Source organism: Echinops telfairi, unplaced genomic scaffold (genome assembly GCF_000313985.2).
Source record: "Echinops telfairi isolate 266 unplaced genomic scaffold, ASM31398v2 ScPeMD7_18;HRSCAF=68, whole genome shotgun sequence".
In the NCBI taxonomy this organism is placed as follows: Eukaryota; Metazoa; Chordata; class Mammalia; order Afrosoricida; family Tenrecidae; genus Echinops; species Echinops telfairi.
The window spans coordinates 95,429,278-95,456,370 of record NW_022103915.1 but is presented as its reverse complement, the minus strand read 5'-3'; the positions used below and the strand labels follow the sequence as shown (position 1 = coordinate 95,456,370).

The 27,093-nt window shown below is 40.3% G+C and overlaps 1 protein-coding gene across 1 annotated transcript in view; it reads right to left on the bottom strand.

Annotated features, from left to right (window-relative positions):
- Nucleotides 1-27,093, bottom strand: part of FAM98B (family with sequence similarity 98 member B) — a 27,486-nt gene continuing 393 nt past the window's right edge. Inside the window, exons 2-8 of the mRNA XM_004712692.3 lie at nt 18,794-18,939; nt 17,516-17,650; nt 14,336-14,514; nt 11,081-11,161; nt 10,411-10,527; nt 3,201-3,368; nt 1-747 (exon numbers count right to left, since the gene is read on the bottom strand). Coding sequence (XP_004712749.1) covers nt 409-747; nt 3,201-3,368; nt 10,411-10,527; nt 11,081-11,161; nt 14,336-14,514; nt 17,516-17,650; nt 18,794-18,939 — 1,165 coding nt within the window. The 3' untranslated portion in view covers nt 1-408. The remainder of the gene's footprint in view (nt 748-3,200; nt 3,369-10,410; nt 10,528-11,080; nt 11,162-14,335; nt 14,515-17,515; nt 17,651-18,793; nt 18,940-27,093) is intronic.

Below are 27,093 nucleotides of genomic sequence, written 5' to 3'. Positions count from 1 at the left end.
TACGAGTAAGACGATAATCTATATTACTTTCCATTACAGATGGGGTCATTTTGCTCTCAAACCTAAATAAAATACAGGTTAACAATCTAAATTCAATCAAGACAATAAAATAGTTTCCATTTTTCCAAGTTGGATAGTAATAAATATTTACATTTTTAGAAATTATTTTTGTTCATTTTTCGTTTTCTAGAAAGATACAGCATGCGCAGGGTACATAGAACATGGGGGGGGCATCACTTGGTGCAAGAGATCAAATGGTAGTATAAAACAATGCTCTGACCCATCAACTCAATTCAAGAATGGTATCAGAATGTCTACTAGGTTTACTTCAACGATGATATTCGTATGTAAAACACTATGCTAATATATCTATCAGAAGTAAGCACTGCTTCCTAATGCCTATCATTTTTAGTATCTTCTATATCCACCACCGCCACCTCCCCCATAAGGATGATCTCCATAACCTCTCCCACCATAGCCTCCTCTCCCTCCATAGCCCCCTCGGCCTCCATCACCTCCTCCACCATGGAACCCCCCTCCTCGACCACCACCACCTCCCCAACCTCCTCCTCCTCCTCCACCACCTCCCCGGCCACCCCTTCCACCTCCTCTACCACCACCTCCTCCACCACCCCAACCACCCCTTCCGCCGCCATCTTGTCTCTTTTGCCAAGGGGGCATTTCAGGCGGGGGAGGTTCAATTTCATTCGGCCTTCCTCCACGGTCAGGTACTCTTCCCATCAGCACCTGTTTAGAGGAATGTTTTCTTTCAGTTTGTAATAAAATACTTTACAGGTTGAATTTCCACAAGAGTCCAATGAAATTAAAGTTATTGCTCCTAATAAATAAATGGCAACCAAATACTTAAGAAAACAAAAGTATTGAACATGGTAGCATAAATCAGATTGAAAATCTAAGTATAATGGATGACAAAGTCTTCAAGATAAAACATTTTTAAACAACCCAGGGGAGGGGGGGTGTTCTAAAACTTAGGGACTTCTTAATTTTTTTCTCATTTCAATTTCTTTAGCAAATTCCTACCACAAATGTAGTCGTCAGAACACCCAGACATTTTTCACCACTACATTTTCAATTGACATGAAACATATACATTAATTTCAGATCCATTTATCTAACAACTCTGGACTTCCCACCGCCACTGGCTTTCCTGAGTTATCCAAAAAAGACTGTACTAAGTACAGTCTGTTCCAATAAAGCATGAAGTACTTATGATAATATGCAGACGTAATTAAGGCAAAAGGTAAATATAACCACTGTAACCCAAGGTATTGCGAGGGATGTTTAAGCAAGGATTCTCAATTACTCCTCAAACTTAAGCTCATTAACTTTCAAACAATGCTATTTGTTACGATATTATTATAAAGAAAATAAGGTGTTGATGTTATTTCCTTAATTATGCTTTTCATACTTTGAAGGGCAAGCCAAGGACGAGTTTAATTTAAAGATGTCAAAACTTATTTAGAAAGGCTGCTTTACATGCCTGGCAGCGGAGGGAATGACAGAGTCAGTGAGGAAGGTGCTACCCACCCACTACACCCTGCTGTCTCTTTTAGGAAAGAAGGCAACTCAGTATGTATTGCCTCAACCTAAATGGCCTATGAGTCATCAGGGGAGGGAGGGGGTGGTCTACCAACTGTCAATTTCTGTCCTAAATGAAAGACAAAAGTTCATCACTGGGAGGCATGTTTCCAAGTATGCAAACACCAGTGATGCCTGAATCAACAAATCCAAAAAATAACTAGCTTTCCACTTGGTTGCTATTCTCCCTGACCTGTTACACCCAACACAACCTGTTCATCACATTCACTGGTATCCGACTCAAAACGACCCTCTAGGGCAGAGTACAATGGCTCTGTGGCTTTCTGAAACTGTGACTCTTCATAGGAGTCAAGTCTCATCGCTCTCCGGCAGTGTAGCTTGTGGGTTTGAAATGCTAACCTTGTGATTACCAGCCCAACTATGTCACCAAGGCTCCTTTCCATGATATATTTTTGGTAGGTACACTTGGATATTGTGCCAAGAAGTGAGCATAAGATTATCTTCACAAATGCGCTTTACACAATTGATGTGTGTATGGATTGCGATAACAGTTGTATGAGCCCCTAATAAAATGTTTAAAAAAAAAAAATAACTACCACACTAAGCAATGGCGTTAAAAAAAAAAAAAAAAAAGATTATCTTCAAATAATCACACTATAAATTATAAACTCAGAAAAGAGAAGGGGCAGTGTCTCTTAAAACAGAAAACCATTTTGAGTCAGCTGAGCTAGACTATAACCTGATGTAAGGTATTAAATAATATATTTTTAAACAGCATTATCTTTCAAAAGATAGAGGGGATTGATCCAAAATCAAAGAACAGAAAAAGGTACATCACAGAGGTAAACCCTGTTGAGACCTAACTTAAAAATAATGATCAAATTCACTTTAAAATCTATGGATTTCCTGGCAAGGTTATCTCTCTTATCAGAAAGCATATCTCAAGCTAGCTATACAACGTGAAAAACAAGGTTTTAAAACACGGACTTTAACAAATTCCTTACTTCTGAAATTTGGTTCACTTATCTACCGTTATAATTAGGTTTGCCAGGAAGTATTTTGCTTACGTAAATGGAGAGAACCCACTATAATCAATTTGACCAAAGCCTCTGTGGTTGCTGCAATATATTGCAAATTAACACAATTCTTGACTTGTTTAACTTAAGACCACTCTCAAAGAAATGGATGTGAACTCTTAATGAGGAAACAAGTTCACACAAGTTCAGTAATTTGCCAAGGTCAAGCCTCCAAGTGAATGGGAGAGCTCGGATGCACACCTAGATTTATGCGACTTAAAAGCATGGATCCTCCCCCCTCACATCAGAAGTCTGCCAGTACCCACAGTTCCTACAAACACATTCATCTTCACCAAAATGAAAGACTACTCTCTCAGAAAGAAGGAAAATAATTCTTGCTACAGCTATTCATTAATTCTTCTAAAACCCTAGCTTGATGGATGAATACAGAAATTCAAACTAAACACAAAACATAAGTACACTTCAGTGAATTAAAAGTCTTTCCCACCCTTTTTGAGGAGCTCAAATGGACTTAGGAGGAAAATAAGACTAAAATAAAATCTATGAACACATCAAATGAGAATATTATAAACTCAGCCTCCTCGGAGCTCAAAGAAAACCCACCTTATTAATGGCACATGCTGTTTTCTCCCGGCTGGTGCCACTACTGGTCCTGATGATCTTAGATAGATCCTCACGAGCAGCGAGCAAATGTGCCAACGTAATAGTTGTCCTGGGTGACAAAGCATACCGCTTAGGCTGGTAAATTCTTGCTATGTCGTCTGTTTTAACCTAAGAGACAAAAGTTCGGGGGAAAGAAAGCAAAGGGAATTTCAGCTGAAGAGCAACTCTGATGGTAACTTTCAGAAAGTAGAAAGGGAGAGAATACACAAGAAGCGACATGGAAAAGAACAGAAAGACTGCACTCTCTGAGCACTTCTGTACGTTCAATAGATATACAGGCCAACAGATGCTGAAAAAATGAGACTTTCACAGCAGTGATTTACTAAAAAATATCGACAGTCTATTCTTAGCTACAAAATCAAGAATTCCTAAAAATAGCTTTACCAACAAAAGTTTTAAAACCTTTAGGGAAAAAAATTTTCAAAATGAAAACTGTGTAAGCATTGAGAAGTACCAAATTTCTGGATGGAAATAGTGTATATTACTGTCTCGATTTTCCCTAAAACTTCGCTTACACACATTATGCAATCCTGTGGGAATGGTTTTTGTATAGATAAAAAATGAGTAACTGATAATACAATAAACTTACAATTAAAAGTTGATGTAAAAACTAAATATGTAAGAATTATTATTTTTTATCTGATGAAAACAGAGCCCTACCATAGAGTAATACATAATAAAAACCAATCATCATCATCTTCACAGCAAACATTAGCTGAACACTTATTAGATAAGGCATGATTTATAGCCGCTGATGAATTGGTATTTCTTTATTCTTCAAAACATCATTTAAAATGGTTGTTTTTATTTTAAATGCTCCTGGGATTGTTAGCTATCTGTAAAAACAACAATACTAATAATAAGGCACCATGTAACAAAGGAAATGCCAAACAGAATAAAGAATTGTTTAAGGTTCCACATTTAAAAAATTAACTACCAAAGATGAGACCTTCTTTACAACAAACAGTAAAATTGCCATGAAATCAAAAGATAACTGATAATAATGCTCTCAAATAAATAAAACAACAGGCTAACTTCCTTAGTACATAAAAAAGTCAATCAAAAGAAAAACAGGAAGACTCCAAGTAGGGAAAAATGGTAAGGTATAAATAGAAATTTCCAAAAAGACAATCAATGACTAATAAGCTTATACTCAATGTTTTACTCTACCAGTAATAAAACTATACACATTTAAACAAGCGAGACTTGTTAAGCCATCAAGTTAGCAATGTAACAGGTAGTATTCTAAACATTCAAGAAGATAAAGTGACATTTTCTTTTCCTCTACCAACAGTAGTTTACATTTATGCAAACATTCTAGAAAACAATTTGGTCATGACAAACATCAGACGTTACAATTTTTGACATAACCACTTTCCTTTGGAGAATGCACCTTAAGGATATAACTTGATATTCATACAGAAATAATATAACTTGTCACTTGTCTTCTAGTCACAAAATGGCTGGTGGTGGCACGCAGATAGGAAGAGATTAACATGAGAAGATTGGTCAGTTTATGAGCCATTTCAGAAGCAGCGGAGAGACAATCCCAGAACCAGCAGAAAGAAGTCACGAGTGAAATACATCCAAGAGCCGTGTGTGGGGATTGGGCAGCATCAGCAGAGGCACCAGAGGCCACAGCACTGAGACTATGGGATGGCGCTGTAGGCTTCCCAGCCCACGGAAGGAATAAAGTTGAGTGCCTTCAGTCAGAAGGTGGGTGTGCAGAGTGGGGTGCCTCTGCACATTTATCAGCACTCAAAGGCAGATGCTGAGGACTAGAGAGACATGGCTGAGAAAATGGCACTGGACCCTGAATGTCCTCTGATCTTGTAACCTGCTAACTTCCCTAGTGAATGCCACAATCGTGAGTACGTGTGTGAGTTCTGTGTGGCCACTGAAATGAATTATGCAGCCCAGGTGACAGGCACAGGGCCATGGGAGGGACAGCAGGTGTCAGAATTGGCAGAGGAGGAAAGAAAGTGGAAGGACGCCTCACCCTGCCTCATAAGAGTCTGTGGGCTGGTGTGGAGTTACGAGGTCACATGTAGTCCCCAAGGCATTTCTTAAGGAGAAAATGTACGAAGCGACAGTGGAGTATACATGCTGCTGTTGTTGCTGCTAGGTGCGGTCAAGTCCGCTCCCACTCGTAGCGACCCCATGTGAAACAAGGAACACTGCCAAGTCCTGTGCCATGCTCACACTGCTCTTCTGCTTGGGCCGACGTGGGTGTAAACCCACCTTGCTGCGGCCTTCCTCTTTTCCACTACTCTACCAGCCAGTGTCCTTCTCAGACAGAGTAGTCTCCCCTGATGTGTCCAAAGGACGCAAGATGAAACGTCACCATCCTTGCCTCCAAGAAGCATTCTGGTTATACTTCAACCAAGACAGGTTTGTTTGTTCTTTTGGCACCGTCATTCCAATGCAACGATTTCCTTCGGGCTTCCTTATTCAACCTCTGCTAGTCTGTGTTGACTAAAGAAAAAAATCCATAGATACGCATATATGCATGTATAAGAAAGAGCTTTATAGAAAAGAGCAATTATATATTGAGATAACATCCCAGCCCAGTCCAGATCACATCCTTAAGTCCGCGTTTAGCCCACATGTCTCATACCAGTCCATAAATTCCTCTTCAGACTCACACAGCCAGGCAATAATGCTGAATGCAGGAAGATCACTGGCCAGTGGGTAGACAGTCTTGTGGATCCATGGTGGTAGAAGCATCTCTGTGCTGGCATGCGTCTCCACGTGGTTCCTCCAGCTCCAGGGCTCTGGCTCCATTAATGTAGCTCCATGTGTCTTGTCAACAGGAATGTTTTGAAAGAACAATGTGTGTCCCGCCTCCGGGGAGGAAAACAGAAGTTCCCAGAATCCTCAGAAGGCCATGCCCACACTGAGGCACCATTGGCTGACCTGACTGACAAGCTAGACTCCACCCTCTCACAAACTGACAGATTGTATAACTGCCACAGACCAACCCTTGTCAACCTGACACTCTTACACAGCTTTTAGCCACATAATTTTTAACAAAATCATATCTGTACCTAACAGGATAAAACAAAAAAGCATGCAATATGTGCCATCCTAAGTTAAACATAATATTCTATAAGTGAACAAAACAATATTCTATGCTTAACAACTGCAGTTAAGTGAACACCTACACCCTAATCTTATAATCGCATGAACATACTTCCCACACCTACGAAAGCTTGTAAGCCAACCACTTCATGCCTTTCTCCTCCCCATTTTGGGTATCCAATTTCTATGTTGCCCACTTCATCAAATCCAGGTCTCTGAGGAGACAAACATGTTCTGTGATGTGAAGAATTTTCATTCCAGTTGGAACTTTGTAGGTCTGCATCCATAAGCAAAGTCAAATCAGGACAGGCTGTCCACGAAGTCAGCAACAATATGCACCAGTTCACAGGCTCAAAAATCTTCTCGTCAATTCGATGTGGGCTGCCTCACTAGCCTCATCAGGGTGCCCACTGGCTGCCTTGCACTTAGACCATGGGCTCCATCACAAATTCTCAACAACCCTAGCCCCCTTGTGCAAGGTCATGCACTTCAGACCACTCAACTCACTCTCGTTTTCTCCTCTACACCCTGTGAACCAGGTCCCTGGGATTCAGTGGCCAGACTCAACCCCCATCTCTTTATTGCTGCCTTTCTCTCACTTCCACTCAACAGGCAGATCCAGGGGGTCACCTAACAAGCCTTTCAGCCTGCCCACAGGCTTCCTTTAACATTCTGTCCTAGAGCGGAGAGTTCCTTCCATGGCTCCAAATTTCTCCAGCCTCAATCACAAACCACTCGTGCAAAATGTAAAGAGCCAGAGTTCCTTTTCCCTTCATTATGTCAACAGCGATGCCTCACAGGGAGAGTCCGTGTCCCACCTGTAACTGCCACAACATCCAACTTCACATGCAGAAGAGGGATGAAAAAATAGCATGGCTAAGTCCGGAGCTTATTACTCCAACATCCTCGCTTTTCAACACCTTAATGCAGAAGATTTACATAGTGTTTGGTCTCCTGGCTGCTGCTTCCATGAACAATGATTGTGGTTTCAAGCAAGATGAAATCCTTGATCGCTTCAATCTTTTCCTCATTTATCATGCTACCCACTGGTGCAGCTGTGAGGACTTTTGTTTTCTTTAGAATGGGCAGTAATCCACACTGAAGGCTGCAATCCCTGGTCTTCATCTGCAAGCAAGGGTCCACTTCAGCAAGCTCACTTTCAGCAAAGTTGTGCCATATTTAGGGTGACCAGATTTTAACATTGGTAAAGCGGGACACCATTGATAAAAAACTCATATCCTGGCGAAACAGCCACATGGCAGCCGAAAACCGTATACCCTAGCTTGTCGTGCATTCTTTCCAAAAATCGGGGCTTTTTTAAAACGCCGCGGGACACAGGAAAAATTGTTCAAAAGCGGGACGTCTGGTCACCTTAGATATTGCAAGTTGTTAATAAGCCTTTCTCGAACCCTGATGCCATCATATAATCCAGCTTCTCTGAGTATGTACTCAGCACACAGACAGAATAAGGTGAGAGGGCACAACCCTGAGGCACACCTTTCCTGATTTTAAACCATGCAGTGTGCCTTTGAGCTATGTATACGTTCTACAGAATTGTTCTGCAGTGCCCATTCTCCAGGCTATCCATAGTTTGTTATTACCCACACAGTAGTTCCTTGGCACAGTCAATAAAACACAAGTAAACATCCTTCTGATATTCTCTTTCAGCCAAGATCCATCTGGCATCAGTAAAGATGTCAAGTCCTCTTCTGAATCCAGCCTGAACCTTTCGCAGGTCCAAGTCAATGTATTGCTACAACCATTGTTGGATGATCTTCAGCAAAACTTTACTTGCATGTGAAATTAATGATATTGTTCTTGGTAGTTTTCAGAATGCAAGTTCTCAGAAAAAATAATCATCTGTTCTGCACCCTTTGTTAGGAAGTTACCCGAGGATTTACTATAACAGAAAGTAGGGACAAGCAATAAAGGAAGAGGTCACGGGTTTCAGGAAAGAATAGAGCGGCAAAGAACAGCTCCACAAACAGCACGGATTTCAATAGGGGCTTCTGCAAGGAAGTACACACAGAAAATGAAGAACTCGTTAGAATATGATTTTTAAAGGATATTTAAAATGAAAAAAAGAGCACGCTTCTGATGGAGAAATATAATGCCAGAATAAATGAAATTCACTTAGAAAGATGAGGCACACTGTAAATTGTTTGATGGCCACATCCTACTCCCCAGCACCTGTGACGACACTGCCTCACATGACTGAAGAGACTTTACAGATGAAATCAGGTTAAGAATCTTAAGAGGTGGCAATTATTGTGCATTATGTGGGCGGGCCCAACAAAAACACAGAGTTCCTTGTAAGCGATCGGAGAAGACATAAGAATAGAAGCAGAGGCCAAATAAGAGAAAACATGGCACGTGCTACACCACTGACTGTGAACCATGGAATGCAGATGTCTCTAAACGCTAGAAAAGGCCTCTCATTAGAATATTCACACCGACCCAGACCTGCCAACATCTTCATGTTAGGACTTTTGACTTCTAGAACTACAGAATAAATCTATTTATTTAAACTATTTAGTCTTTGGTAACGGGTTACAAGAGTGACAGGAAACACATGTTAAGACAACATGTGGAGTCAGAGACCACATGAGAGCCCAGACAGAAACCATGCATCCTAGCAGTCAGTCAGCTCCAAGAACCGAGGAGACCACAGGGACATCACCCCAGCCATGTTCCAGCCTAGCAACCAGGTGAATGAGTGACCCCAGCTGACCTAACAGGGCATGAGAACTGCCCAGTCAACCAATCATCATCATCGTCATAATGCCCGGCCTTCTACTTGCACCCTAGAAACAACTAAACAATGGACACAGTAGGTGAACAACAGACTGAGAGAATGGACTTCAGGGATTACAGGATAATGACCAATGCGAAATGGAAGCAAATGGGGTGAACTCAGTTACTGTCCCAGTTTACTACCTAGGGTTTCCAACCTGTCCTGCAGGGAGGGGGGGATCCAGAATGTGACAGTTAGGTTTTATGTCAACTTGAGTGGGCCAGGATTTGCTCATGAGATATTCTAACACAGCGTGGTCAGAATAGGGTAAAAAACTAAAATAAAAAAGAACAGGGTAGAGTACTAACTACCTCCTTAATCTGGTCACAACTTTGATACATTTGAGGGAGGTTTCATTCAAGGAGTGGCCTACTCTCAAAACAGAGTGACACTATGAGGAAGCTAGTTCATTTCTACTGCTAGACATGAATCCTACATCTGGTTTGTGGCCCCGTTGTATCGTTTGCCAATCCCAGGACCATCAGCGGACTGGGAGCTGAATTCATTCAGCTCTACATCCACAAGCCTGTGATCTTCCCACTTTACCTCCTGCTTTCTGTCCATCACCCCCTACAGCTACACAAGCCAGAAGCCCCTAACTTACATGTGACCCAGAACTTGAACCGATATGAACAGTAGTTCTACAACTACTTTCTTTTCTTTTTTCTGTTTTTTTGGTATGTGAGCCATTTCTGGATACGAATCTCTTTCTATATAGATCAATATACAAGTGCCACTGCTTTTGCTTCTCGAGAGAACTCAGGCTGAACACAGGCCACTGGCATACAATGAGTCATAGGAAGCAGCTCTCTAGAAAGCTATCTGAAAAGTTCGTATTTGAAAATGCTCTTACCCCTTTCTTCAAATGGAATATGCGCCATACTTATCCAGCTTTAAGGCACTTTTAGGAGACCTATTCAAGTAGCAATATTACCTGCACCTATACTCCTGTAGGATTGGTAGTGTAGGTACAGGTAGCAATACTATCTGTACTATAATCTTCTGTTCTACTATGTTGATCTTACTCTAGCTCAGTGTCTCACATGCTGTACATCCTTACCTAAACCACAAAAGCGGTGAGTTTAAAATACATGGGAAAGATCTGGAGAGAAACTAAGACTGAAGTACTTGCAAGCAAGGATCCATATAAGACCAGGACCATTCTACAAGATGGGCAGCTGGCCGGGGACAGAGGGGTTCAATGGCAATGTGCCGAGAGCCTGAAGAGTTGTCACAGGCTACCACCTACAGGACACAAGTGGAAAAACATCTTACCTTTGCTCTATCCGACCACCCAAAGGACTGCACTGTCACATCTAAACGCTTCACTAGCATGCGCCTACGGCATTCATATTCACAACAGAGAGCATCATTGATTTTTTCTAGCTGTTCCTAAAGAATTTGGAAACAAAAATTGTAAGTTTTAACTTTCACTATGCACAAAAAGTACATTTGAACATTGTGGAAAAGGCTTTCTACTGATTTAAGAGGCTTTACCCCATGAATATTTTCTGATTCCCTGAGACTTTACGATAAATTTAAATAATAAAGAATATTTGATATAACATTCAGAATATCCAAAATACATTAAATATAATCATTAAATTCGAGCTTATCTTATTTTCAAATAAATATGTAAATTTAGGTAAAACATCTACTTGTGAAGTCAGCCAATCAAAGAAGTCTCAGTAACTTTTCTTGCTGGCTTTGAGTTACTACTTTTCAAATCACCTTAACTGTGATAAGTTACTGGCTACTCTAAGTATTCTTGGCCAGGTATTTTTAATATTAATAGTTTGAAGAAAAGTTGGTCTATTACTCTCAAGTGTATCAATCCATTTTAACTCCAAAATTATATATGCACACACGTATTGTAATATGTAGATGTCCATTTATGTGATACTCACTAATTCACTTACACGAAACTAACGAAAAATAGACTTACCGCCTTTTCCTGATTTAAATCAATTTTCAACAGTGGTTTCCCCACGTGATTGTTCTGGACTTTTGCAAGAATATCCTTCACCTGAAAGTACATATAAAAGAAAGCACCTTTTATGAAACTGCATACCATTTAAGACAAGTTGAGGGGCAACAAAAACGAGGAAGACTGTCAACGAGATTGACTGACAGTGGTCGCAGCAATGGGCTCGGCAAGCAACGACGGGATGAATGGCACAGGACCAGGCAGCATCCTGCTCATTGTACAAAGGGATGCTCTGAGTCAGAACCAACTTGACGGCACTGGACAACTAACTATGACTGCAACAACAATTTGACCCTCTCTTATTCGTGCTTAAAGTATTGCTTTGAAAGCTAGAGAATAAATAAAATTTCTAAGTAAATTAAAATACACTTTTACACACTAAAAATCACTAAAATACATAATATACATTTTTCAAGGAAACACTAATTATATTCATTCGAATTGTAGAACACCATCTTTTCAAGAAGGAATGAAGTACATGGACAACTACCAAACTCCAAGTCAAACCCACTGCTGTCACCTTGATTCTGACACACAGGGACCATACAGGGCAGACGAGAACGGCCCACAGGGGTGCGCTAGATGGTGCAGTGGAACAGCACTTAGTTGTTCACTAAAAGTCAGAAGTGACAAACCATCTGCCACAGTTGTTGCAGAAAAACAGCAGTGTTGGAGTGAAATGAAAAATAAATGTAAACCTAAGCAAGGTGTTTGCGGGAGGGAAGGGCAGGAAGGGTGACAGAAATCAATGAAAATTAGATGTCCGTGATTACACACTCTGCAAATATACTAAAATTCATCGAATTATACACTTGTTATATGTGAACATTATCACAGTACACAACAGCTCCACTTTCAAAGTCAAAAACTATCTGTGGCAAAATTACGTTTCATAACAATGATAAAATTAGATATAATTCTTATCAATTGTAAGTTTAGTTTCTTAAAATATGCCGTTTCTATAGATTCACCAAGAACTAGAAAAAAATCCCAATTTTGATCATGTCGTTTTATTACTAAAGTTTTCATTATAACTCCTCAGTCACTTAATCAGTCAGATTCTAAATGCATACTTGTAATTTCTTACATGTTCAGCTAAACTCCTAGCATTTCAACATTATATAATAGTTGTTTTTAAACAGTTATCCACGCATCCCACAATTCAATAGTTCTATCTAATCAAGAAGAATTGCACAATCATTACCACAACCGATCTTAGAATATCTTTTTTCCCCTATGACTAAATTGCCTTTAAAATGAGTAGGAAAAAAATGTGAATTTTTAAACTTCTGATGGGAACTAAGTGGAGTAAAAAATCCTTTGAAGTACAAATTTACAATAAAGGGAAGGGTATTTAACAACCACCTTATAATGAATCTGCCAGCATTTGAAAACAGACACTGTATCCCGCTTCAAGAAAGAAAAAAAAGGAGTCCAGGGCTGCTAATCCTAATCGAAAACCACTAAGTGAAAAAGTGTTTGAGAGATAAATACACGGAAGTACTGGAAGATTAGGGATAGTCCAGAACTCTGTTTAAATTTCAAATCATCCCAGAAATTATAACCAACCTCTGAGAGAAAAAGTCTGAACAAGCTTTACAGCTAGGATTCAGCCTTATTTGCTGGTTTGCAAATTACACAATTTTTTTCTTTAATATTATTCTCATCTTAATGATACTAAAATTCTCTTGTAATCGTTAAAACAAATCTTAAATTAATAACACTGAAAAGATATCTCTATTGAACAGGACTTTAGATTAAGGTCATGTGACTAAAAATGGAGTTTTAATATCTATCTGTTCATAAGTATTACTAACTTTTATTTTAAAAGGAAAGCTAAAAAATAAAATTAACAATTTTTTAAATAAAAGGAATGCTTTATTATTCCCTAAGATGACATGCTATCGAACAGACGAAATCTAAAAACCAGGTCACAACTTGAGTGGAATTCTAAAACATGGCTGAATTGTGAGCAAGACTTGTAATAATTGGGGGGGAATCAAAGAGGCACATAATTTGTTGTTATTTTTAGCCATTCCAGGAGGTACTCATTCACCGACCATAAAATGTGCTTGTTCACTTGTGGGGAGGAGAGAGCACATGCGGACACATTCTCTATGTTCATACGTTAAGGGGGTCTGTGAGGCCGAGACTGTCGTGGAGGGAAGCCTTCATGTTCGAGGGTTGGAGATTCGTCCCAGTCACATTCTCCTAAGTAAAAGTTATTCCCCATGATGTCCCCCATAATAATGCCACTTTTAAGGTGCTACTTCCAAGCACATGGTTCTTCTATACATGCCTGAACGTCAGCTGCTTAAAGCCTATCTGCCTAAAGGTGGTCTGCCACCCAAAGCAGTCATATCACCTAACCCTAAGTACAGCCCAATCCCGTCTGATAGGGATCATGGAGTGTTCTCCTGGAGAAGAGCTCAGGGACACCTACGGTCAAGTCAGCTAGGAGACACCAAGTTTAAGCCACCATCCTCACTCTAGAACCTGTCATCTTGGTGCATATATACCTTCCTGTCATATATATGCCTCTAGTACCTCCCCTTCCTATTGCATGTATACCCCTAGCTCGTCCCCTTCATGTTACATGTATGCCTCTAATGCAACCCCTTCCTGTTTCATATATGTGCTTACCATGGCTTGTATGCGAGATTATAAGCTAGTGAGAGAATACATTACCGCCTCATTCTGGTCCCGTCGCCAGGGAAGAGGTGAGCCTTTGTCTCATGGCTCTTTAATTTGCCCCTCAATTACACCACTGCCCCTTAGGACCCGTCCCGATGTGGGGCCGGGCCTCACAGTTAACTGCCCAAGATTACACTGCAAATCTAGTAATAACCACCACACTAGAAAAAGCTTAGTTTGCCTTTTGCTAATTTATAGACTAATTCGACTTTTCACACTACTGTATCGCAACTTTGTTTAGGAAAGTGAATCATTTGCAAAATGATTTCTAACCTGGCAAACTCCAGGAAAAGGTAAGGGCACCTGATTGTTAAGATCCGATTCTTGGATTTTAGGTAAAAGCAAATCAGGTCACATGCACATGACATCAAAACCCCAAATTAGTTTAAGATAGAGCTTCTATTGACATGGAATGTATACCTTATGCATAAAGGAAATAACCTCATTTTTAATATAGTATTTAAATGTTAGCATTCAAGTGAATTCCTGTGAAAATGAAAAATATACCAAATGTACTACCTTTGCTTCCACTTGGCTTAGCATGAGTGGAACGTCAGAAGTTGTTGACTTGGGTACAGCAAGGGTATCACAGATTGCTTGAACTTCTTGGTAAATTTCACTTTTTTTATCTAGTTGAGAACTTTTAAGTTTCTTGTTCTGTAATATCTGTAAAGCTTGAAGCTCTGTACTTAAAAATACTGTAATAAAACATTTTTAAAAGAGTGTTAATCATTGTACAGGAATTTCTTAAAATATCTTACTAAAAGTATGTACTTAAAACAGATGTCAACGAGACCAATAGCCATTAGCAACTTACAGAGAGCCCAGGAGCAATACTGATAGTTGTAGAGTGCTGGAAACGTGAAATATGAAAAGAAGCCAAAGCAGTATGCAGTAGATGCTCCAGTCAATGTTGATAAACCAAAACACATGAGTGGATTCCAACTCCTCGGGCAGAGCAGACTCATCCCTGCGGATTTCCAAGGCTGTAAATCTTTCAGGGAGCAGAAACACTCATCTTTCTCCCACGGTGTGGCTGGTGGTTTCAAACTGCTGACCTATGGTTAGCAGCCCCACTCACAATGAATGCACTAAGCCACCAGGGCTCCTCAGTCAATACTTATCCTGGTTGGTTGTCATTCCTATTGGAATAGCTAGAGCAACCCCCACTGGAGCAGAGAAGACAAAGAGCCAAGCCCAGTCCCAAGAGCTACACGGCATCTATTTTACCAATGATGGAGGTTTGGCCTAAGACTGAAACATATGAATGGACACCAAAAGGCTCCTAGAAATTTTTTTTAAAAATCCAAGATTTGACTTACTTATTTTAGTCTCAATTTTAATCTCCCTGATTTCACATAAGCTAGCCTGTTTTAATCAATATATTAAATGATCTATATTACTATTTCAATAAGCATACATTTACCAAAGGCCTATTCTAAGCCAAAAGGGCCCAAGTATCACAATGATTTCAAGCATTGGACTACTACATTAGCAGTTGCTCCATGCGAGGAAGAGGAGGCTGTCTGCTCCCATAAGAGCTGCAGTCTTGGAAACCCACAGGGGCAGTTCTACTGCCCTATACGGTTGGTATGAGCAAGAATCAACTCGATGGCAGTGAGTAGTTTTAATTATTCTGAGTCAGGCACTATGTGGACACTGAGGACAAGATACAACACAGGACCTATACACAGCCCAACAGAAGGAACCTACAAGTCAATCGAGATGAAACTGTAAAGGATTATGCAAGTCTGTGATCAAACATTCTCACATATGCAGAGTGCTCAATTAAAGAGAGACCATCTAGTCAGACCTGCACTTCCCACAACACAACGTTGTTGCTATCATTAGCTGCCATGAAATTAGAAAATACAAATATATGAAGAAGGGTATGAGAGAAGAAATGGCTTCTGTTGTAAGATTGTGGTCTTTCTTAGGTGTGCTTGCACAGAAAAACTCCAAACACTCCCCACCAGTCAACACAAATCATAGCAAACTTATTTATGGTTTCTGAGACTAAATCCTTACAGGGGCAGAAGGCTATTTTTTTCCCCGCAGAGTTGCAGATGCATTTAAACCTTGCAGTTAGCAGCCTAATGCCTAGCCTATAGTGCTACCAAACCCATTGCCATTGAGTAGATCCCAACCCACAGCAAGCCTACAGAACAGAAAAGAACTGCCCCTTTGGGTTTCTAGGACTATAAAACTTTATAGAAACAGATTGCCTTGTCTTTCTCCTTAGGAACAGCTGGCGAGCTCGAACTGCTGACCTTGTGGCAGCAGCCCAATGCATTACTCACTATGCCACCAGAGCTTGTATATGAGAAAAGGAAATATGCCAAAAGATCATTCATGGTTTTCTCTAGGCAATCAGATTATGAGTGATTTTCTTCTCTATATTTTATCTGCTTCTAAGATTTCTGTAACCATAATTTTACAATCAGAAAAAAATTTTTATTAAACCTCCTTCCTCTATATTTTGACTTATCCCAGAGATATGTAATATCATTAGTACTTCCAACTAAGGCAAAAAGTAAAAAATAGTATGTTACATAGTTCTAACCAGCTCATAAAAAGAGCATACTAATTCCGCTAGCCCTGAGCTTCTAGCTTCCTAATTGTTTCAATATATTTAAACATTGCTAAAAGTAGAAAAAAAGCCAAATAGATCTTTCTATGAAAAGTAAAATCTAACAGAAATCTTCAATAGACATTAGAAAAATGCTTTCAAATTGCCATTTAAAAAAGAATAGCTTTAATTTCATATAAAAGTAAACTAATTTCAAGTAAAAATTTTGAAGGGACTCAATACACAGAAATGGATCTATTATTTATGGTAATTTCATGAGTATAGGGTTGTGGTATCTATATAACCTGTTGCCAATTTGAGAGGATTAAGAGCAAAGGGGTGGAGTTTAGTCTGTCAACAGGTGGCAGCTTGATGACCTCATTTGGAAGCGCTAAGGAGATAAATAGCTCCCTGGAGGGAGGACTCAGGCTCACTCCCTGGGAGACATCACAGCTGAAGAGACACAGAACTACACTAGTGTCCTGAGCTGAAGGAGCCACGTGGACACCCCTGGCAGTGCTGAGATGCTTACAATGCCACTGGATCCACAAGACTTCCCACCCACTGGCCTGTGATCTTCAGGCATTCAGTGTCATTGCATGTGTTGTGTGAGTCTGAAGAGGACTTTACAGATTCGCATCAGACATATGGGCTAATATCGGACTTATGGACTTGATATGCACTGGGCTGGGATATTTTCTCAGTACTCAACTGATCTTATACATCAAGCTCTTTCTTGTACTGCTAAGCAGCCTAGTTTTGATTTTAAAATAAAACAGGGCTAAAAAAATTAAACTGAATGCAGAAATCATCATTTTTAGCAATCTAGTGATCAATGTCAAGAAATCAATTAAATAAAAAAATGATTACGGTACTATGTAATAATCACAATAAGAGAACATTCGATGATGGCCAAATATATTAACAAGCATTAGAAATTTTAAGGGATATAATATGGAATTCACATTACATTTATTTAAATATCCCTGAGATAGTTTCACTTTTTAAATCAAATATTAAAACATTTTAAAATACAAAAGTGTCTTATTAATAAAATATCATAAATCTTGACTGAAAACATAAACCAGATTAAGTCTATACTTTTAAGTGCTCAAAGAAAGATAACTTACACAGAAGTTTCAAACAGTCATCCTTCTTTTTTAAACGGTCATTAACATCCCCTGATATGAGTGCAGAATATGGACATGCCATTTCTTTTAAAAAACCACTTATCTCAAGCTGGAAGCTTTCAAGATCATCTCTCCCTTAAAAAGAAAGAAAGAAATGAAAAACCATGCACTGAATATATACCACGCTATCCCCTAGTATAAGATCTACCACTAGTTAACATCAATTTTACATACAACTCTAATTAAAATTAAAGTATTATTTTTCTTTTCAGTTCTACATTGACCCCAAAGCCTAGGTAAAGGTAAATGAACAGCTTCTACCTATAGAAAGTGGAACTTCAACTTACGACCACAACTTTCCATTTAAGAGTGTAAGATTTCAATTTTAAGAATGTAAGTTTGAAAAATACTTTGTATTTAAATTCCTGATGTGTGCCGTTTGGTAGACTTTCCACAAATACGCAACTGCAATATTAAAAGTATTATTCTGGCTACAATTACCGACTTCAGAGCAAAGACTCCATTTCTATTGTTTCTTGGCATTCAAATAATAAATTTAAATTCTATGCCACATTGTCTTTGTTTCATAATAAATTACATAGCAGCTTATGTCTTATGTTCTGAATTCTGTTTACTGACTTGATGGCAGTAGGCAGTGGGTTTATTTTACTTTGCAGCAATTGAATTCTGTTGGATTTGACAAGGAAAAGATTCTTAAACATAAGGATAACTTCAGAAGGAAGGATTACTGTGACCTATAGCCCAATGCCCACTGGCAATTTTTACTTTATTGTAGTAGCTGACAATACACCAGCCAAAGGCACTCCAAAGACTCCAGTTCCCAAGCTAGTAATGACTCACACAAGCTTTCCTGAGCTCGTGCAGGATGTTTCAAGTGTCTCTAAGGGAGCCCATGCACCCAGAGTTGCAGGCTTTGGACTACAGCTTAAATTAGGGAAATACTCTTTTTTTTTAATTAATTCATTCTAAAGAAGCAATGTTCAAAAATTAAATTATTAAGTAACAAATTCAGACACATTCCAACAGAACACTAAGGTTAAGATAACTGATAAACATTAACTTATAATTACACGGCAAATTAATAAACCAACTATAGACTTACTAATATAAAATTTAATCCAAAGACTTTTAATGTCACACACTGAAGTTCTTTATAATATGAATAATCTATCTTGACATTGCTATTTAGCTATGAATCATAAGCTATCATTTCATTTCACAATCAAACAAAAAAGTAAATAAAATCAGTGACAATACCAGCTGAAGTGATACTTTCTTCCAAGTTGCATAATGATTTTATCTCCGTGCCTAGCCAAATACAAAGCTCTGAAAACTCAGGTGAAGACAGTCCACTCTCTGCTGCTTTGCCAAGGGCTTGCTCTTCTAACAGTGGTCCCTTATACCTACAACAGAAGGAGGGCACGGGAGGGGGGGTGTTAACAAAACACCTTAGAAATCAGTATTTGCAGATACCACTCAACCATTTTTATAGCTGTACTATTAAGTCAAAGAATAAGTAGGCAGGAAATTTTGTTAGCCATTGTTAAACTACAGGCCAGCAGTTTCAAACCACTAACCATCCACAGGAGTCAGATGAAGTTTTCTACTCCTGTAAAGATTTAGTCTCAGAAACCCACAGACATAGTTCTACTTCATCCAACAGGGTTGATGTGAGAATCAACTTGGTGGCAATGAGTTCAGTTTTGCTTTAGAAGGTCAGGTACGACCCACATATGAGAATATGTATTTCCTCACCACTCACCAATCATCGAACTTTTTATGTATATCTTTTCATACGTTCTCTGAATACTCTTTTTTTTTTTAAACATTTTATTAGGGGCTCATACAACTGTTATCGCAATCCATACACACATCAATTGTATAAAGCGCATTTGTACATCATTCTCAAAACATTTTCTCTCCACTTAAACCCCCGACATTAGGTCCTCATTTTTCCCCTCCCTCCCTGCTCCCCCCTCCCTCATGAGCCCTTGATAGTTTATAAATTGGTATTTTGTTAAAGAGCAGTTATTTTCAAATGTTCATTTTGCAGGTAAACAAATTAAGACTTATTGAAGGATAAATCTTAATTAGAATACTGACCTTAAGTAGCAGGCCAGGCTACTTAAGTACTAGGCATATGTATCTTTACAACCCATTTAATCCACATAGCACTCCTGGAAGCTGGTCTGAACTCAATACTGTCGGCTGAGGCTATGTAACAAAGTGAAGGCACCAAGATTCAAATTCAAATTTGACTCCAACTGCTCTCCATGAATTCTCAAAAGTCTGCCCACAACCATAAGGAAAGTAAACAGCGTGGTCCAGGAGATGAACCAAGAAACGGCAGAGGTAGAATAGATCAGCTCCCCCCATGCTTTTCCTATCTCCATGCCTTAAAAGGCTGCTCACTGAGCTTCAATAATAAACTTCTTACTGCCCTCTAATTGCTTTCCTTTCTACAATAAACCAAGCCCTACATTTAACTGAGACAGACTTGGGGATGATAAGCTCCCCCAGTATCGAACGAACACCCTGCTTTCTTGAGGCTCAGGCCAGTGGAGGGTTACTCTGCCGTGCCTTTTCCTCAGTTCTCTGCTGCTCCGGCCATTGTACCGAGTTTCTTCTGAGTGCGTCTGCATCATTGTTTTTAACGGAGTGACGGTGGAGTCTGAATCACAGCAACCGTGACGCATAGTAATCCCACAGAGCAGAGTAAAACTGGCCCACAGGCTTTCATAGCTGTAATCTTTACGGATTGCCGGGTCCAGTGGGTAGGAACGACCAACCTCTCATTAGCAGCCGAACGAGTCAGCACTGCACCACCAGGGCTCCCTGTCCATATGTACAGCCGGACGGACACTCGGAGCCCTGGCAGCGGAGTGGTTACGTGTTGGGCAGCGTATCTACAAGGTCGTCAGTTCAAAACTGTGGGAAACTGAGAACCTGGAAGGTGCAAATGGTCTATGTGCTATTCTCTCATCACGCTAGAGCTGGGGAAACCACATCAGCCCTAGTGTGAGGAGGAAGAGCCCCTCGAGATGACACACATTGCTCCAGAAAATAAGTCCTTCACAAATACTGTCTATAAAGTGTGAAGGTGCCTCCTGCGGAAGCCTGGTTTTTCATTCACACCGTCTGTTTCCCACTTTGTTAAGAATCTTTTTACTGGGAGCTCTTATAACAATTTATAATTAAATTAGAGCAAGCATAATTATTCAATCGCTGCCACCATCAGCTTCAAAACACTTTCTTTCTTCTTGAACTCTTTGATATCAGCTCCCCTTTATCCCCTCTCCCCCTCCCCACCCTACCTCTAAACCCTTATTATTATTATGTATTTATTGTCATATCTTACATCATCCAACGTATCCGTTCACCTAAAATCCAGTTACTCATCCCCCTCGAGTGGAGTTACGCAGTTAATTATCTTACAGGTGTGGTCTCTGGGTCTCCACTGTGTCCATGCTCCTTCATGTCAATTTGATTGCTTGTTTTTGAGCTTCTGATACCTATTCCCGTCGAAGCCTCATGATCACACAGGCTGGTGTGCTTCTTCCACATGGGCTTTGTTGCTTTCCAGCTAAGTGGCCGCTTGTTTATCTTTAAGACCCCAGACTATATCTTTTAATAGCTGGGCACCATCAGCTTTCTTCACCACATTTGCTTATGCACCCATTTTGTCTTCAGCAATCATGTAGGGAAAGTGAGTATCATAGAGTGCCACATTATTAGAACAAGCTGTTCTTGTACTGAGGTAAGATTTAAGTAGAGGCCCAAAGTCCATCTGCTTCCTAGTTGTGTGTGTGTATACCTATCTTTATATATTTACATATACACATATCTATATTTATACATTTATATATACATATTTATATCTATTTTTTTACTTTCTTCTTTCCTCTTTTCTTTCCTTCTGCCCCACTTTCATACTTACCCATCATTCACCTCTCAGTAATTCCACTTGACACGTTTCAATTGATCATACACGACCAGGAATGATAGCCCCTCCTCACCGTCATTTTTAGAACCCTTGCTATTCTTCTGTCCCTGTCATTAAGGGCTCACTGCTCCCCTCTCCCTCCCTCCTCCCCTCCTTTGCCCACCCTCTCCCCACCCCACAAACTTCGGTACATAGCTGTCTTCTTGGAGTTCCTATCCTGCCTGTCTTAAAGGAAAAAAAGAAAAGGCCATACAAATAGCTCCAAGTCTGTTATCCTAACCCAGAGTAGATGAGTATCTCCCTGTTAAATAGTGAGCAGGCCCTGTTATAATCTATCAATCCAATCCCCCTTTCTTTCAGGGTTCCATATCCCGGGGCCTGCTTGCCTAAATGCTTATACCCTTTTAGTCCTCAGCATTCATGACCAAGAGGCATGCCTCATACAAGTCCCCATTGTTCTTGCAGGCAGGGAGGGAGCCTGTCTAGGGCCCACCTCCCCACTCCCTACCTGTTACACCTTTACTCTCCATGTTTACCATTCTTAAGGCGCATTTAACACCATTGTTTATTGCCACAGCCAGACACTTCCTTTGAAGTGTTCCCCTTGAAGGCTCAGAATATTCAGGTTTAGCACATGGCCCATTTATTGTATGTACTAACAAGAGGCTTGTACACCACATTATGAGGAAACCTTATTGTTGTTGAATAAACCCTGTGCTCTACTGTCTATTATCTTTTTCTTCCTTAATTGCACATGCCACGCCTAAGGACCCATTCCACTATGGGCTGGATCCCACACAAAACCACCAGCGGTTCTACCATGACCTATAGGGTCATGACGAGTTGCATGGGCTCAGTGACAGGGAGTTCCGTGTGTCGGTGTTCATTTCCCTAATTCTTCTTTTCCAACTTCTCTCACTATGCCTCAGTCAACCGTGCTCTGCAACTGGCACTACTCATCCTCCGATATTACCAATTCAAATACATCACTCTCAACCTCTCTTCCACCTGACTTTTTGAGCACTCACCTTTGAACTCATCGGTATTTCTAGTCTATTGTTTCCTCTGCACTCCATAGATTTATTCAATCTATGCTATCTTCAATTTCCTCCATAGCCAATACCTGTTCCTAACTCAATCCCTTCCATCAAGCGTATTCTGACTTACAGTAACCCAATAGACCAGGGTCCTCAAACTACAGCCTTTGTCTACTTCAACTTTGTCAACTTCAACCCTAATTTCCAATGTTTCAAAGTCTTTTAAGAATTATTTGCCATTCAATGTAGCAGCGAGGAATTACTAAATCCGAATGAAGGCCGAACATGATGGTGAGACAAATGGAAAGTAAAAGGAAATAAAGGAAAAAACCAGGAGGCAAAGGACATTTATGGAGGCCTAAATACAGATGTGTACATATGTAAAATCATATACAACGAGAGGGGAATAGAACTATGTACTCATAGCTATATGTTAAGAATTAAGGTTGCAGATGGACACTGGGCCTCGACTCAAGTACTCCCTTAACACAATAACACTGTTTTAACAATCTGGTATTCTGTGATGCTCACCTTCCCGACACTATCAGGGAAGACAAAATGGGTGCAAAAGCAAATGTGGTAAAGAAAGCTGATGGTGCCCGGCTATCAAAAGATATAGCATCTGGGATCTTAAAGGCTTGAAGATAAACACGTGGCCATCTAGTTCAGAAGCAACAAAACCAACATGGAAGAAGCACACCAGCCTGTATGATCATGAGGTGTCAATGGGATCAGGTATCAGGCATCTAAGACCCAGAACAAAATCAAACCCAAGGTGAATGGGTGGGGATGGGGCATGGAGTGGAAACCTAATGCCCATCTGTAGACAACTGAGGACATGCCCTCACAGAGGGGTCACAGGGAAGAGATGAGCCAGTCAGGGAGCAGTATAGCACCGATGATACACACAACTTTCCTCTAGTTCTTTGGTGCTTCCTTCGCCCCATTATCATGACCTCAATTCTACCTTACAAATCGGATTAGACCAGAGCATGCTCACTGCTATAGGTAAGAGCCCCGCAACACAGGGAATCCAGGATAGATAAACCCCTCAGGGCCAACAAGAAGAATAGAGATACCTGGAGGATTAGGGGATGGTAGGGGGAGAAAGGGGGAATCGATCACAAGGATCAATCTAGAGTAACGGAAAGTGGGTGAGGGGAGATGGAGGACGATGTAAGATATGGAAATAGTAATCTATAACTTATCAAGAGTTCGTGAAAGAGGGCGGATGGGGGAAGAAATGGGGAGCTGACATCAGGGGCTCAAGTGGGAAGAGAATGCTTTGAAATGATGATGGTGGCATATGTGCAAATGTGCTTGACACGCTGGATGAATGTATGAATTATGATAAGACATGTAAGAGCCCTCAATAAAAGTGTTTTTTTTTTTAAAGAATTATTTGCCCTTATTTTGCCATTAAGTAACCAACACTTCTTTCCTAGACTACTACTAACTCATTCTCCAGTGCCTTCTCATCCTTATTTACAGATGCCTCCGGCTCTGCTGCCTCTGCCACTTCTGACAGAGACCTCAAAAGTGCCCCACTTCCTATGGTCCTAGGATTTGTCTCTTCCTGCCCAAACAGCATACTCTTCTAGCCAGGGGAGTGGCAACCAAAACGGACCAATCCCCTGTTTGTGTTAGCAGTTTGGTGGGAGTTAGAGAGACATGGAGAGAAGAGCCACTCTGAGAAATTTCACTCCACCACAGGTTCGTTTGTGGGTATGAACTGCCTACACATCAGTTAGCAACAGAAGCTTAAGCGCTGTACCACCAAACCTTCTTGTCCAACAAATAAGGACGCTCAAAAATATTCACAATCAACTTCCTTTCATAAGTATTTCTCAACGTAAGCTGTGAAGTTTTTAAGCACTGTGCTTAGGTATATTCCACTCCTAGATATTAGGATTCAGTCTGTCTGGTATTTCCTAGACTCTAACATTTCCACCAGTACTCTACTTGATTCCGATGCACAACCAAGGATAAAAGACTGTCAGAAAAAAGAGAAACTTCTGAAAGAGTCTGCCATGGCCTACTTATTTCACAGATGAGAAAACTGAGGTTATTCTGATGCTGCTTTTTATTTATACTATACCCCTACCTTGTTCTTTCCTGTATATTTCTTCTTTTTAAAAAAAAATTTATATATCTTCTCCTAATTCCTCACTTTGGTTTCCTATTTTTTCTTCACAAACTAAGACACCTTCGCTGATATCCTAAATGCTTTAATCACAACAAAATATGTATTACTTATCAACTGTATAGGTGCTTACAAACTGCATTCAATATGCTTGTATTGTAAATAACAGCTACGCTTTTTTTCACTACTATTTCCTTATCATTACAAGAGAATTCAAACTTCAAAATCTTGTCTAAATTGTCAAAATCGTTTTTTTTTTTTACTTTCCATACTCAATATCCTGAATCTAATTATCGTTACAGGTCAAAATCAACAAACGATCTTTTTCAAAATGCCTATACAATGAGTAATGAGGTCAAGGAATAAAGGAAGGCAAAGCCTCTCTCATTCCTTCTTCCATAAAGTATTACAGACTCCTATCACTCATATCTGGAGGGCAGGAGCACCCCAGCACTCAACCGCATCCAGTGCTCAACTTCATCTGATTTCCACATGAAATGTCGAGAAAATTTTGCATCAGACCTCGAGCAAAACGTCAGAATCTGACCCAACATGCGTGATTTTTATAACAAAAGCAGTTTGTGTTTCAGTCACTCAGCATTGGGTTCGTAGACATTGTTTAAACCTTTGGCGGCTGTGTTCCAAGCGTTTTGCTACACAGTAATTTTCTTAGTTTTTGTGGCTTCTTATACTGTTTTTAAATAAAAACATGGGTCCTAAGAAAGAGTTTTTTGAAAAGAACCATGACAAATCAGGAACTGGTTAACCATGTTATCAATATTGTTATCAATATTGTTGATGATAATTTTGTAAATCCTTTTAGAAAACAGTTAAGGAAAATGCCAACAGCAGACCACATTAGACAGATTTTTTTTTTTAGAGAAAGCCAGCCAGGTCCTAGTGAAAAAATGGCAAAGAAGGGGGAAAACTCCTGAAAGGCAGCTACCAGTTAATTTTATATAAGGGGATTCGCCTTCCAATGCCTCTCTCTCCATCCCTGAGCTCCACATACGTGTCCACAGATCCAGGTCCTCATCACTCTCAACACACTGTAGTTGTTAAAAACTTTAACGTTGTGTTTCTTATTTAAATTATATTATTGAGCTCTGAACTTATTTACTTGGAAATCTCCGTGTAATGTTTTGTACAAAAAGGCAATGTTAGGGTAAAAACTTGGTTGCCGAGAATAGATTAATCCGTTTTGTTATTTCTTAGGGGAAAAATTGATCCAGAACTCAACCGCATCACATCTCCTTCCAGAACAGATTAGTGTCAAGGTCCGGGGTTCTTCTGTCCCTGGGAGCTCAAATTGAGTCCTAAACTCAATGAGAGCTTCAAATTGCTCACAGGAAAATGACATTATCTTTTAATCCCATTTTTCCATGAACTTTTTAAGCCCCTCTTGTACATAGTATTTTAACCTTCCCTTCTGGTTACTTCCTTAACAAAGTAAGATGAGAATCCCCAAGCCATCTCGAAAGTACAAACTACCCCCCAAAGAAATGAGAGCACAGTTCTTGCATTTGATGTGAGTCAAAATTGACACCAAGGCAGTGAACTTTGTGCTTACTGGACGCAAGGCTCTCTAACACTGGATCATTGCAAAGTAGTATGGACTAAAGGGGCAATCGATAAGGGAGCAAGCGCAGTCTCAAGGGGGAAGATATAAAGAGGTGGGATCTTTACAAGCTTCACTCTAACGCTGAGAAAGTACAGCATTCCCCATTCAAGCAACACTACCCTGTCGTACACACGCCTCCATTTTCCTGAATGTTTAAACTTAGTCAACTCTCTGGCCCTGCTCTGTGCACGCTCTTCTCTGGACTTTCCGTCATTTATTCAACCACACTATTCAGCCAGACGCCGCTCTAGGTGGTGCTGGAAATAGCAGTTTGAAAGACTAGCAGGGGAACCGTGTGCCTCGGGCTTACTTTAGAGAAGGGTGCAGACCAGGGATGGAAGGGGGACGAGGGCTCGAGAAATTAAAAAGGGCAAGATAATTTTTGGATGGGTAAAGAAAAACGGGATGAGGCTGAGGGGGAGCCTGCAGTGCATCCATTGGTCCCTTTGCCTGGACTTGTTAGCCTCAGTCCACCGCAGTCCGCTCAGCACTTACCACTCCGCATTCTCACTATCATTCGGCTCCCTGTAGCCCCCACCACTATGTAAACTATGGTCATCTGAAAATGCCTTTTTTCCCCCCCGGCCAGGCACATAAATATGCATCGATGAATATAGGTTAACTCCAAGTACCGCTGCCGTGAAAGAACGAATGAAAGGCTGGAAGGCATGGCTCAGGACTGACCTGAGACCCTTCAGCGGGTCTAGGAAGCAGGAAATAATCGTTCCCACGCCCCCCAAACAGCCACAGGTAGTCCACTGTCGGGGGTACCCGCCCCGGCCCGGGACCCCGTCTCGGGGAAATAGCCCCGGG